The sequence below is a fragment of the Ruditapes philippinarum genome, unplaced genomic scaffold (assembly GCF_026571515.1).
Source record: "Ruditapes philippinarum isolate M1 unplaced genomic scaffold, ASM2657151v2 ctg708_1_1_1_1, whole genome shotgun sequence".
In the NCBI taxonomy this organism is placed as follows: domain Eukaryota; kingdom Metazoa; phylum Mollusca; class Bivalvia; order Venerida; family Veneridae; genus Ruditapes; species Ruditapes philippinarum.
This window is the reverse complement of record NW_026866967.1, coordinates 352487-367695: the sequence shown is the minus strand read 5'-3', so window position 1 is coordinate 367695 and position 15209 is coordinate 352487. Positions and strand designations below refer to the sequence as shown.

The window sequence follows — 15209 nt, the reverse complement described above, 5'->3', positions numbered from 1 at the left end:
TCAAAGAAGAAAGACAAGAAAAGCAAAACAAATATTAAATTATAATCTACTTTAATTGACAAAATAACAAGTGTATTGTTTCAAATTATTTTCGATATAAAAGCATACAGCGCAACAGCAATATTTATTTTAAATTCAGTATACTTCGATACATATGTACAACAACAAAAACTTGTTTGAATCGGGTAAAATCCTAGTGCAGCAGTGACAATAGAAAATAGGCACATTTTCTGTGTCTGTAAATATGATATTTAAAACTGTAGATCTTGACTTTCTAACCGTTAACTAATAAATCATGTTTGTAAATCATTTTTATTTCTTGCAACTTTTATAATATTTCTGGCGAAAATAATAAACAAATTGTAACCACCTTATCTATTTTACAACTTTTTGTCGTTATTGTAGTATATATGATAAATGCATTATTTGTAAGGGGAAAAAAGTAAATGGCATTGTTAAGTAAAAAGCATAATTTGCGCATTATTCACTTTGATAGCCTGTCGTGACTATACGCTCTGTGCTTACACTCTTTTTATCATCGCAAACCGCGGTGCAATGACTCGGAAAGCTATAACAGCGATAAAGAGCGATTATTTATTACAATATCCTAATAATCAGCGGAATCTTGTAATGAGGGCGAGCAAAATTAATGGAATAAAACGGCCATTATGGGATACAGGTATTTCGTAATGTGAACTTTGCGGCTTTATCTTTATTAATGTAATGGTAACCCCAGTTTATATAAATAAATGTCGGATACAGTCTAGATTTTATTCCTTACCCCACATATATTAAAAGTAGTATTAAAAGTAAAATATTACGCTTTCAAATTGATAGACTTGCACATTGCATACCCCAAAATGTCAAAATTATCGAAAATAGTTTAAATTTTCTCCAAACACACAACAAAAAATTCAAATAAATCAATATACGAAACAAATACTTAATAAAATATATAAACCTGATTTGAGTCAATAACTATGAAAGGATATAAAAGTGAAACCCAAAACGTTTGCCTTATTTTAAAAAGAAAATTTCACAAGAGGCATCATGAAAAATTACAGCATATGAAAGCATGTCATAAACGTCCGACTCTAGTTTTCTCCATTTATTTTCAAACATTTTTGCTGTGTTAAAATACATGTGGAGACCATTCAACAAAAGAAAAACAGTTGATATGTGTGCATGTATGGGTAAATCGATTTTTAACTGTTTGATTCATTTATTTTCTATCGCAAAGAATTTCTGAAAAGCATAATCTTTCCTGAAACTAATCAGTTTGCTTTTTTATTAAATGTAATTTTCGCGCTGGGCTTAAGCGTATGCAGTTCTCCAAAAATAAATTGCATTTTTGATAAGGAGATGATTTATTTTGCAATGGTTGTGTCAAACATAAGAAGATAATTGTTATAAAAACGTCATTATTTGAAAATGTTAATGCTGCCATTAAAGACAGTAGTGACATTATGCTCATGTTTTCAGTATCAAGTTGAGCTGAGTTGGCTATATATTTCAAAAGATTGAGTGTCAAAATGTTCATTGACCAACAGTTGATATTAATAAAAAAATAAAAGGCTGTCGTACTATTTTATCCTTTTAACGTTACAGCCTTATTTCTGTGGAATTTTACAGATTTATGTGAGCTGTTTAGCGTTCATGCGAAGTAAATTACATAAAAAAAACATGAAAGGAATTATGGCAAAGTGTTAACTTATTTTGACTTTCACTTGTTCTCTCACTATATAAATTTTGTGTGGACATGTCACTTTAATACAGTTCAATTGCAGGATGGGCATGTCTCTGGAATAATGTTACAAACCTATCCTTTAAATTTGTCCAATATGATAATGATATTATATATCAAAATTTCATTGTATCATACTCTATGGAATTTGATATTTATTATAGTATACCAAATATAATATAGCAACGACAGTTATAGGTTTTATATGCCAGTTTTATTCAATATGATAGATATAGAAACAGTTATATCTTAATGACTTAAACGTAGTTTTACAACCACCGTAGTCAATTTGCGAGTGCGCTACATTATTTTTTCATATTCTAACGATTTCTTTGAATAAAAAAAAACTATATCTTAGAGTCGAAAAAAACAACAACAACAAAACAACTACAAATCAGTCCGATTGGGAGCATTTTGCAGGTGCGCGATGACGTAGTATCGTACAAATAACTCGATATATTTTAAGGAAATACACTCGTTCCCCTTTTTAATGCACTATTTTTACATTATTTTTAGCTAAAGTAATGGTATTGTTTTGTGAAAAGTAAAAGACAAACAGCTAAAGTAAACATCCAAATTTACTTTTTAATGTAATCAGCACGAGGTATATGTCTTACCGTTTGCAAATAAACCTTAGTTGTTTGAAAAAAAGTATATGTGACACATTGAACTAAATGACGGATATAAGAAAAGTGCTTCATCAATATTTTAATCCTGTTCCTTAAAGTTGAGTATCTTTACTATAATAAGGAAGTCTAGAAAACAGAACCAATCAATTTTCGTACTGTCTATGCAAGTAGAAATAACACTTAAAGGTGGTTGACTGCAGAGTAAACAGAAACAAACAAATTGTTTAATCAATTATACACATTGGGGACCACATGTAAGTTATACTATTCAGCGCGCGTTTTTATCATATTAAATAAAAGTACAGGATATACGAAAACTGAAAGGGTTTAAAAGTGGATTGGTCTACAATGGGCACATTTTCCATATGTATTTCCAATGTTAATGAAAACAATAGAAATGTATCGTTCGGATACGATTCTACCTGATTTAGTATGAAAATGTATTTTCTTAATAATAATTTTTTGTTATCTGCTATATAAAATATATATATTTGCCGACAACATTCATTATTTTCATATATATATGATTCTATCGTGGTTGTTGATATAACTGACACTGAATATTATCACCATATTAAATTATTGTATTACAGTCCTTCCATTATAGACCAATTCACTTAAATACACCTGTTCCATAACTCATTTAATTAGAAATACCATATACCACAGCTACATGTACTACCGGTAGATAGTATGTTTTATTTATAAAAAGAAAATCCTGCATTCTATGGAATTCATATATACCTCAATATTTGTGCATACTTTTATCAATTACTTAAAAATATTTTGTGTTTATTTTCTCACCACTGGAAATTGCCAGTCTTGTAATTGCATGTTTGTTGAACAAAAACCTTTCAAACAATAAGGGAATACGGTGCTGAATTATAACTAGGAAATGTGTCTCAACAGGTTCATGCACACGACATACAATACCGTTCTGGTTTTGCACAACACAACATTAAAGTATACTAAACAGCTAGTTTGCTCACCGACACAAGACGAGAACGTATGTTAAATTTATCTCTAACGACAATACCATCCGTATACCGCATCAAGATACACTTTCTCATTTCACATAATTACAAAACAAGACCAAATTATATTCAGTCATTCTTGCAATGGTAAACAATATATGTAATATACTTAACATATTTTATCGGGCTAAAATGATTACGAAAAGGGATTTGAGTACTAAAATTATAGGCCCTTTATGTCTTAGAGATGCAATCATTTTGATTTCTCAAAAACTGTCAAAAAAGTAAGCACTTGCCATGTATATGAACTATCTTTTGATTAATATGTTACTTTGTTGCCAACTGATATAATAATCATGCTTTAGTGTTTTGTACGTGAGTCAAAATACTACTTTAATTACATTTTTCTACATTTACGACACATAACTGCAAATTCAGCGCTACTTTCTTCTGTTGTAAAGCATCTTACACCTAAAAACAGTATTAAGAACATTTTTAACATTTCTAAAGAAGAAGACAGTGTGGATTTCCGAGGCACAATGAGCCTTTCATTAAGCGTCAGATATAACTATATATGATGTTGTTTCAGTGATATCAAATTATATCTAGTAATTATGCTAATACATGTGAATAATACAAAAAGCACAAATCTATACAACCCGTAGACATGTCGTGTTATTTTCAGCATTTAACGTACGTAGGTTTCTACGAGTTGTTCCACCATGTCGTTTCTATGGTTATTTAACTAAAAGCTTGCTCAAACAGTATTGGACGATATAAATTTACATATTACTTTTTTACGATTCAAGAGATGAAACTCATATAGATCTAGCTTTACAGTTGAAAAATTCGGCATGGAAATTCCGCGAATTTTTGTATTCTAATACCGTTTTCAGTATCTTAGAGTGGAGTTAACTTGATTAATTGATTCCCTTTTTTACTCATATTCACTCACTTTACGTTCCCCTAGACTTTAACGTTAACATTATCTGATAACCTATATACATCCTGGCATGCAATGTTTACCACCCAAGCTAATTTCCTTAGACAGCGGTGGTATATACAACAACAATTGCATTTTCTCAAACCGGAGCATTGCATCCTAAACACCTCGAGCGGCGCCACGTGATATATAAAGCCTAACAATATGACGTAATGATATAAAGCCGTGAATTAAACTACTTCATACAGACAGCTTAATCAATAGAATCTCACCAATGCATATGAATATTAACTAATGGAAAGTTATTCGAACTACATTAAATGCAATTATTCAAAACACCCTCAACACAATTTCGCTTCATTGAGAATGAAAGAGGGGTAACAAATATTTCATCGGCACGTGTGTAATCATTTAGCATATCAAATAGACACTAAAGCGCGGAGGGAAATTATTTTTCGCTGACGGTGAGCATTGCACCATTTTGAGATCTTTTCGCATTTTCGGTTAAGAACTTTGCTTTAAAGTAGGTAAATTGATATGTAGAAATAATACCCTAGGGATTTGCAGAACTTTTGAACTTATCACTCAATTAAGGTACTGAGGTGAAAGATACAAAACGCAATTAAATAATTACTTGACACTTAGAAAGCCTTATGTACAACGTATTCTTTAATTCTCTCGCATAAAAGTCACCTAATTAACTAGTTTTTCATATTATGTTTTTTATCATTCAAGTAGGAGAAACCCAATATAAATATCTTAAAGATTCCATTTTTCATTAGACAGGAACATGTCTTTCTTTCTTTTCTAGTTAAATCATAATTCCATAGTGTTTACATTTTCAGTAAATGACATTTTCAATAAAAGCATCGCAAAACAGCCACAACAATAAAAAATGCGCAGAAATATTTTCTCCATTACCTACTCGTGTGAAAATGCAACATAAAAAATATATGGAATGTTAAACCATATCACTTTTGTCATTTAATGCAAGTCAAGAACTATGTTAAATAGTAACAAAATGTTACAAATACGTACGCCACCTTGCGGCATCAACTCAAGAACGACTGTTCACACAAGTTTGAACATCAATTTTAGCCTTGTTTAACGAATCGCATGAACATTTCTCTTTAAACTTAGAATATCGCGTGCACTTGAACAATATTTCATGTGTTCAACTTATTACCGTGTATGTCATCTATGATACTCGCTTCTAAAAGGATCATAAACCAGCGGATAACTATCTTGTTATAACAAACAGAATTGCACAAGATGTAGTAAAGCACACAAAAAGGCACATGCAACAAGTGAAACCAATTACGCCTAGTATTATTGGACTATAAAACTCGATCAATACTGTAAGATATTTACATTAATTTAAGGAACGAAAATTCGATTCAAAAAACTGAAAAAATTTTTAAGCGAAATTTTTTTTTAAAATTTTTACTCCCTTTTTTTTTCAAACTCAAAGAAAGGTTCGAAGATATGTCTGCCTGTCGACATTTTATCCGTTAAAGATTAAATCGACTTAAATGCATTATAAAATAAATCTAGTTATAAGTTTGTTGCATATTATCTTTGTCAGGTTTTTGAATTATTTTTTTCTAAATTTTTAATATGATTTTGTTGTCGTTGTTGTTGTTGTTGCTGCTGCTGTTATCCATAGACGGTGCTTAGGATATGGCAGGTGGCACTGACTGGCAAGGAACAAGTTCAACTAAAAGACGTTTTTAATAATAATTATAATAATAATAATAATAAATATGAGTTTTCCCTTTAAATTTAGTGCGACTTCTCTGGTGTTTTTTTACATAAAAAGTACATAGCTTTAACCCCTATATGTATATATGTTCTGAAACATTTCGCGTCAAATATTGTCTCGCAGTATGAATACAACTGTATTATAAAACAGTAAATCATCCTAGCCAATCTCTCTTTTATTGATTAACCATTTCTCAAGATGTTGTCTAAGTTTTCGGTGGCATGCCGGAAGTTCTTGTAGTTCTCTTTTATTTATTCTCCACGTTGTAACATGTGTTACAAAAGCCATCATTGCAGCAAGACTTAAAGGTGATAACAGAAACCTTATTTGATATATTAATGTCAAATTTGAAATATAAAGTGCATGATTATTTTAGCTAAGGTGAGTCGAAATATCATAACTTTATATGTTTTTTTTTTTTTTTTTGGTTTGTTGTTTTTGTTTTATTTTACGGCGCACCAAAACAGTTTTAGTGATATGACGCCGAAAAAAGGAAATATGATTTTTGCTAACCTCGGTTGACGTTACAATCTTTAAACAACACCAGGGATATTACCACCTCACCTGCCGGGGCTAAGTGATACAGACACTAAAGTAATTCAAACCCATTAAGTCGCATCTTATACGATCACGCAGGGGTAAAAGGTGGCTATAGTTCTGATGCCTTATTTTAAGGCAACCCCTTAGCCACCACTAGGGGAAATATAAAATTATAAATAGTTATATAAGTAATATAAATATAGAATCTTTACAATAAATTCAAGCTTTTGATAAAGAAAAAGAGAATTCTCACGAAATGTTGTAAACTTGAAACGTATTATTATGTCATTCAGATTCATCTTATAAAGTGCGAGGGTAAAGGTCAACAATTTAGAAGGTCCATAAGGCTAAGCTCTTGTAAAAAAAAAAAACACAAACACACACCACTAAGGATTTACTTGAAAGGGACGAGTTTTTCAGAAAGCAAAAAAGCATTCATTTTCATACAAAAAATTAAATTTAAAATTTAAAAAGGGAAAAAACTATGGGCGGTAAAAAAAGATCTTTTCTTGCTAAAATTTAAAATTAAAATTAGAAATGAAAAAAAAACAGTAATGGTTTAATCTTAGTGGGTTTCTTTTCATGTCGAAACAACTTTCTTGACACAAAATCGTTGAAAAGTAACATGTTTGAAATGGAAATTGCATTTATCCGTCCTATCTAATGCTTAAATCGTGTATCCCAATTGATTTTTGTCTTAGTTTTGTAACGAGTTGGTATTAACACAAACATGTTGGTGTCTTTTTATGAAGATTCGTATTGTATTCAAACTATTAATTAAAAAAATCCAATTAAGATTTATTTTAAAAATTATTTTTGATTTATAAAAGGGAATTTCTGAAAAATACTTTTTAGCCCCCCAAATCCCGAATAAAACTTTTAAAAATTCAAAAGAAAATAAAATCAAAAAAATTTAAAAACTGAGTTAGATTTTATATACCCCTTATGTGTAATTTTACTTTAAAAAAGGTTTTAAACCTTTAAAAAATTTAATGAAGGATTTCAAAAACCGGACAGTTCAATAATTTAATTTTTTTCAAAACTGACACAACCCGTCTTCATGATTTTCTCAGTAAAAGATTAATAATATTTTGGCAAACCCGAAAAATGAAACTGGCCTTCCCATTAATTTTAAAATTTCCCATAAACTGTATTCAATACTTCGATGGCAGTGGCTTTCCTTTTTTCCCCAACCCGGGGGTTTCGCAGAAATTTTTGTTTTTTGCTAAAAATTTCTGATAATAATGATTTTAAAATTTTTTTATTGATTTTTAAATTAAAATTTTTTTTTGTTAAAAAAAAAATTAACTTTAAAAAATGTAATATGAACGTACCCACCTTTACCTCTTTTGGGTACAAAAAGGTTCAAGCTTAAACAGTCTTCTGCCTGGTCTTTTGTAAAGCTTGTCATACGTGTAATCCATTGAACAGTGCCATCAGGCATATACTTTAATAAATCTTTCGCTCTTATGTATTTTTGTGGACATACAGGTTTCGCATCCCAAGCGGAATGTATTCCAGTGAATCGTTCGATTGGACTAGACGGTTTTATAAACCTGAGATTGCTGTTTCGAAGAGAAGCATACTGTATGCCGAGGTATGCCTCTACTGGTCGGAATTGCATGTATGAATCTTTAGGAAATTCTATAAGTGGTCCGCGAAGTTTACCATATTTCGTCTTCACTATTGTCGGGCCTAATTGCTTTACAATCACTTCTGGAATTAATCCTTGCATGAAGAAGATACAGACTAAGCACACAAACTCACAATAAACCCAAACCATTTGCATATTTATTAAAGATAATACCGCATGAGAATATTTCCCGGCGATGTTCGCGACACAATTATCCAACTGAGACACTGTTTCACACATTGGATGACAGTCTATTCCAAAAGATAGACACTAAACACAGAGCATTTCAGATAATTTCCATTTCGCTTTTTACTAAAGCACATACACTGTATTCCACGCCGCCGACGTGAAAAAAAAAATATAAAAACAACAACTCGGAGAGGAATCAAACAACAAAACCAATATGATAGATATAGACCCAATTCCTGGGTGTTTTAACTTGAAACATATGCGGGTTTAACAGAAGAAATAAATAATTTCCACATATTCTCTCCCTTTTGATCTAACGATCATTTCTTCCACAATAACAAACATTCGAATAAGAATGAATTCCATGGCATAATCCAACCGCGCTATTAAACCGTCTCCGTACGTCGACAAGCGCAATTACGCGCAATTTCTAGATTGGAAACGATTACCACGGGCGAAAAACAGTGAACTGTAGTTAACAATCCAAACGTTCAGACATGACTGGAAATCCAACTTACGTATTTTACAGACGAATCTCCAATGACAGTTTTATAACTGACTACAATATTGGAAATGAATCGTCGGAGCTTTCATAGCGCGAAGGCAATCAGCGTAAAATGTGTGTTATTCGATGGAAAATACACAAAAAATGAAAGATTCTTTCCCAAAGATTTATTGAAGTCGTGGTGGACTCCCGAGATAATTATGCTAAAAAGAATGAACCTTTTCTCTAGTAAAAAATGAACTGTTGAAATAATCATATACTATGTAAAGGCATTAGAAGCTATATCGTATAATGATTAAAAGATAATTGTAACGAAAAGGTTCTTCTGGGAGCGGTTAAATTACGCTAACAATTACTACTATTTCCGAATGGATTGAAATGTGCTTTTTATCAGATCGCAGGAAAATGTTCCTTTGACTTGATAGACAGAAAATGCCAGATGAATTTATTCTTACTAAAACAGATGTTATCATGTAGACACATAACGAAATCTAAAAACCCCAGAGGATAACAAATTTGATAACGACATTCTCTCGGTTTTACGACATTATTATGTTTTTAAGATACAATACAAAACAAAACAAACCAAAAAAATCAAAAGGAACAACAACAACAAAACAAAAACAATATTTAACTGTGTTCAAATAAATCAGACAAAAATAAAGCTTCTAAGAGACAAGCCCCTAGTTATCTACACGAGGACAATATACATACGTATAGAGTTTGAAATTTATAAATGCACTTCTAATCAAGGTGAACTATTTTATTGTTGTAATGCTGGTAGAGATCTACCCCGTTAGTAACGGAAAATTATGTCTTCATATTTATTTTCAGCCAAGTTATTTATGTATATTTTAACAGCCTAAAGTTAAAAGAAAAATTCAACAAATGTATACAGCATTTGACAAATTTTTCATATTTGAACATTATATTTTTTTATAGATTTTCATTAATTGAAAAAAATGGAGAAGAGGTACACTTGAGTGCATAACCTTTGGCCTGCCGTTGGAAACTGAATCTCTCCAATGGCATGCGAGCAGTTCAGATCACAGTCAGTCGGAGCATCCGTGACGTCTTAGCAAGTTTTGCACTGATCGTCATTTAACCAGACACATTCAACCTTAAATTTTCCTAAAAATGATGAATGGTTTTAACCAGACTGAATGATGGACAAAGTCCATTTAAGATATTTAGCGTGGTCAGCGTTTAATATCAAATCCCTTAGATCAACGGTCTTGGTTCATTTTCCCTTTCTTTTTTCTTTGATATCAATCTAGTGTGTTTCATTCTCCTGTTTTCATTGGCACTTTGGGACAATTAATGAGTGTACTATTCCTTCTTATTACTTGAGAATTATTTCATTTGAAGTAACCTGTAACTATATCTAGATAGATTCAAGAGGGTGCTTAAGATTATTTTATCACCAAGAAAAAAACAGCACTTAACGCTCGTATCATATGTTAATTGTATTAATTTTTACTGTTTGTTTATTTTACTCAAATCGTGTGCATGACCATGATTAAGTTGAAATTCTATTTGGTTGTTCTACTCAGGTGCCCACTCGTGTCTGAAACAATGCACGGAAGGGCATCTAAGGTAAAAACACTGTAAAAACACATTGAATAAAATGTACAGAACACTGAAATGCCCATTATGCCTCAGAAATGCTTTTATTTGAATTTCTCAAGCGCTTTCTAAAGTTGGTATACTTAATAGTATCCTAAAAGTTACCCATTTGCCCATTACCTGAACCTTCTTTTTTATTATTACTTTTCTGGCAATTTGTACAATTATAGTAAATAAGTATAAAATACTACTTGGTTTATATGTTGCTACTTTTATGACAAATTATTTTACATTTATCGCTATATTTTTCATGTGACAAGGATCTTACATTCTCTAAAACGACTATTTAATTATTTTATAATTCATATTTGCGTTTTCTAAAGAAGGAAACTTTTATTTGTTTCTGAGGCACAATGTGCCTCTAAAATGTATATCAATTGCATTAAACTGGGGTTAACGTTGTCGACTTGTAAGATGTACTCCAATCCATTAACTGTTTTCATTTATATATAAAATCTCTATTGCAATATGTGAAAGGTTTTACCGAAATCTTGTTTCAAGTATTGTTTATTACATCTTGTAAGTTGTCTATTTATTCGCTGCGGAACTGGTATTCTATTCCCATCAACGGACTAGATTATTCCCATCCCGCCTATTTACATTGCTAACTTCTGTTCCGATCTCATAAATCATGTTAGGAAATCACATATCGGACCCAGACCAAATAAGTCAGAGTCTTTTATTGATTCACAGTAAATCATTTTCAAACTTGATAGCCCAGTAACAAATTGGCTATAATCCAGTAAATGTAGGGAAGAACGTTTTTTGGTAGAAGCACAAAGTTTCTGATCTTTGGCTTTGATATACTCGACATCGGTAAATGTAAATATGTTCAAAATGATACTATTAAAACAAATCAGTACAATTTCAGGCACTATATATACGATTTATAACAATCCGACGCTCTTGAAAAACTAGCAAGTGTCATAAATACGCGCAATATTACAATATAACCCTGCATGCGTACATTAAAAGCCCTGAACTAGCATTACGTCTGGGTGGTTTTCAAATGAAATTAAACCTCTTAATAAAGCATTTTTATTAATTTTGTTCTTTATTAAACACATTTTTACGTAAAAGACTTTTCTTGGAAATATTTCTATAAATACCTACATAATTATAGCCTGTCAAAACTTACGTTGCAATAACGAGAGGTTGCGATAGCTACAGATGATCAAAAACCTCGCAAACGTGTTGTTAATTATGTAGATGGGCGGTCACCTGCCATGCCCCCTTTTCAGTGTGTTAAAACATCTAAATATCTTGATAAAAGGGAGATCCTTCAAGAGTAATGAAAAAATGTAAAAAATAAAGCGAAAGCTAAGTTTGAATAAGCCTGTTCCCTGAGACAAAGTAAAGTGTGCAATTTCTCACACACCGTCTTAAAGTATATTTAATTTTTAACGCAATTAAGTATTACAATCAATGACCCCGAAGTAATGCGCATTTTTTCTTTTTTTTAACTGTCGCACATAACTTACTGCTGTAAGTAAAAGGCTCTTTAGAAATACCGACTAGCTTTCCGTTTTTAAGTATTAACTGTAATACACAACGTATTAATTATTTTAGTTTTATTCAATTTACACACAAAATAAATTTCACATCATATTTGAAAAACTTGCTTTAACTGTAAAAGATAAAGAACATCGAACATTTTGTATAATTTCAACGTCGAATATCAGAATATGAAGCACTATATTTGATGTCTTTTAATTCAGTTTCTCTCATTTATGCAAATTTCGTGCCCATTACAGCTGTATAAGAACGCTTGAATAGTAATATCTTAGGGAATTATTATTCGAAAGTCGATATACTTGTTTACCGGAATGATTTACAGACGACACGAGACAATGAGTAGTAGATACATGTTATCTCTGATTTGTTGACCTTGCCTGGCTTTACGTAACACTGGCGATATCTATATAAAAGGGCGACTTTTCCGTCTTTAAGACCACGGAACTCAGCAAGAAGCTTACACCATAGCGGTCCATGGCCAGAAACACAAAGTCTGAGATAATAACCGCATGGCCACGGTATATCTAACGTTACATGGACACGTTTCTTTAACAAAGTAAAGTATTTTTAAGTTCAAAAACTACAACAAAAACAAAACAAAAACCAAACATAACAACAAAAACAACAATAAAAATCCACACAACAACATTTAATATCCAAGTTAATTTGAAGCAACAGAAATCAAAATTTCGTGTTCTGAAATTAATTTAAATCATTACTTCTCACGAGAAAAGTTCGGTTATATTGGCGCGGTATATTTGTAATTTATAAGACGTGTCATTTGACAGCTCCGGGCTTTTGTTAACTACTTTTTAATCGAAATTTTGAGAAACTATTCCTCTGAGAAACGGTTTTGTCTTGAAAATTGGTTTTGTCGTTGTGATAGTTGAAGTTTTCAGCATCAGTTGGCCCGTAATACGATAAAATCTTCCTACGATTTCTATTTTCTGTGTCAGTGTTTGTGACAGGTTAGTATTTTATGAACTTGATTTGTTGTTTTTTGTTTTGTCACTTTAGCTTCTTTATGCCATGCGTCAATGTACTTGAGGCTATAACTAAAATATTCCATACTCGAAACTGATTCAATAAGCACAACAACTTTCAGACGAGCTCCAAAGGTTAGACAAGGTTTTAAATCTTCGAAAGAAATAATCACATATGGGAGCAATATTTGTAGACACCTGACTTTCCCACCTTGTTGATTTATTCCTACTATGGTAAAACATAAATATTGCTTATTGCTTTTTGCTCTTTCTCCTCTAAAATACCAGTTTATGAGAAACCATTATGATATATACTAGTCTAAGGGACGCAAGTATTACATGTCATGGGAACATCTGCAAGATTAATCTCCCTTTAAACGTATAAAAAATGTATATAAAAGATGCCAACACTATACTTTAACAAGTTCTTTGTATATTCTACACCTGTGTATCTACCACAAACAAAATTGTTATTGATCAAGTGCAATGTAAGATAAACAAAAGGTCTGTTTTGGAAACATTAATTAGATTTACAATATATAAGCACAGAACAACGACGTTCGCAGACAGTTGGAATATTTTCCTAGACACGGAGTAATGCGGACGTGAAATATTGGCTACGATTCAAAGAATTCTGAAACATTTATACAAAATTGGTGAACAATTCAGAATTGTAAGTGGTAAAGAAACAACTTTTGCCTTATGTTGATCTAAATGAGAATAGAGTTGTATACGCAATTACATCAACAGGTCGCACGGTCATGTTTCACCAAAGGTTATTTTGTTTTATTCCAGACTCATTTATTTGGAATAACATAATGCTCTGTTTTTATTACTGAAACAAATACTGATACATATCTAGAATCGCATTAAGTAAATTGTGTTTCTCTTAAATGCCAGGAAACAACGTCCATCTCCGTGAATATGAAAATGAAGCGGAGGGAAAATGGATGAAAAAGGAAAATGAGATTGCTCGCATGTCAGGTTTACTATATATTTTCACACTGGTAGTGACTATCTGTCGAAGACGTACAGAATAAGCGATAATGCTGTGCTTTTCAGTTGACTTGTAGCGTTCGCAATTGACCCCAAGAACCTCATGACGTCACTGTCGCTTGATTAAACCCAATTGTTACGCGAGCTTAAAGAATATAGATGAGAATAATATGGTGAGACACATTGTCTGAGTACGGGATAAGGAAGGAAAAGACTGGAAAATATATCAACCAGGAAATCGTAGAATTATTATGTAATTCTTTTTAAGTTTTGCAGGCACTTGAATTAACGCAGCATATAATTTCTTACCCCACATGGCGTTAAATCGAATTTTGTCTCCGCGTGGGATCACCCATTTCTAAAAAACGCTGCTCATTGCTATTATTATTAGAAAGAATTTCGCACAGGAATGTGCGATGCACGTGCAAATGATGATAGAAAAGATATAATTCGCAGTTTGGCATGTTTTATTGCCATATTTACTTTATTGTTTTAGTAATTTCATTATTATAATTACAAGTTCCGATTACCTGAATAATTATGCACATTATAATAAATTATATATCCATCGTCTCACCACATTTTACAATGTTGAGCAGAATTTTTTCGTCAGCAATTATGTATTTCTGTCGCGTTAGTAAATAGATAAGTACTTAACGATGCAAGGTAATTTCTTCTTATAATATACCAAAATACTTGCTTATATTACATACAGAATCCTTCATATATTATGTGGTAACTAGAAATGTGACGTATTCCGAAGACGTTCAGTGCAACACCGTTTGTATATTTTCGAACAAATGTAGATGAACATTGTTATGTGGATGAAATATTTGTTACACTCTAAAAGGTATTCAGTTTTATATTTTGTTCATAAAATAAAAAATGTTAGGAACCTTAACTATTTACATCTAATGTTAATTAAAAGAAATACAATTAATTGAACAAGAACGTTCGTCTTAACGGAAGTTCGAAATAAACAGGAAGTACCTTACACGAAAGTCATTTTCGTTGTAAGGCAAACATTAACACACACAATAGGGCAATTCAGTATGAATAAAATTCGCATTTTTTCTCTTTTCATATTTCTGCAGACAATGTTATTAAGCACACCGTGCTCTAAATCAGAAATAAAACAATCAATATTCTACTTGAAATCACGAGAGGGTT

General features: G+C 31.6%; 1 protein-coding gene across 7 annotated transcripts in view; it reads right to left on the bottom strand.

Annotated features, from left to right (window-relative positions):
• Positions 1 to 15209, bottom strand: part of LOC132734363 (neuroligin-4, X-linked-like) — a 134979-nt gene that overhangs the window by 19120 nt on the left and 100650 nt on the right. Inside the window, exon 1 of one of the 7 annotated variants that reach the window (XM_060721092.1) lies at positions 7931 to 9018. The exons of 5 other annotated variants lie outside the window; for them this stretch is intronic. In XM_060721092.1, the coding sequence (XP_060577075.1) occupies positions 7931 to 8465 (535 nt within the window). In that variant the 5' untranslated portion in view covers positions 8466 to 9018. Of the gene's footprint in view, positions 1 to 7930; positions 9019 to 15209 lie in introns of those variants that run through there. One more of the 7 variants, XM_060721093.1, reaches the window with a different exon arrangement.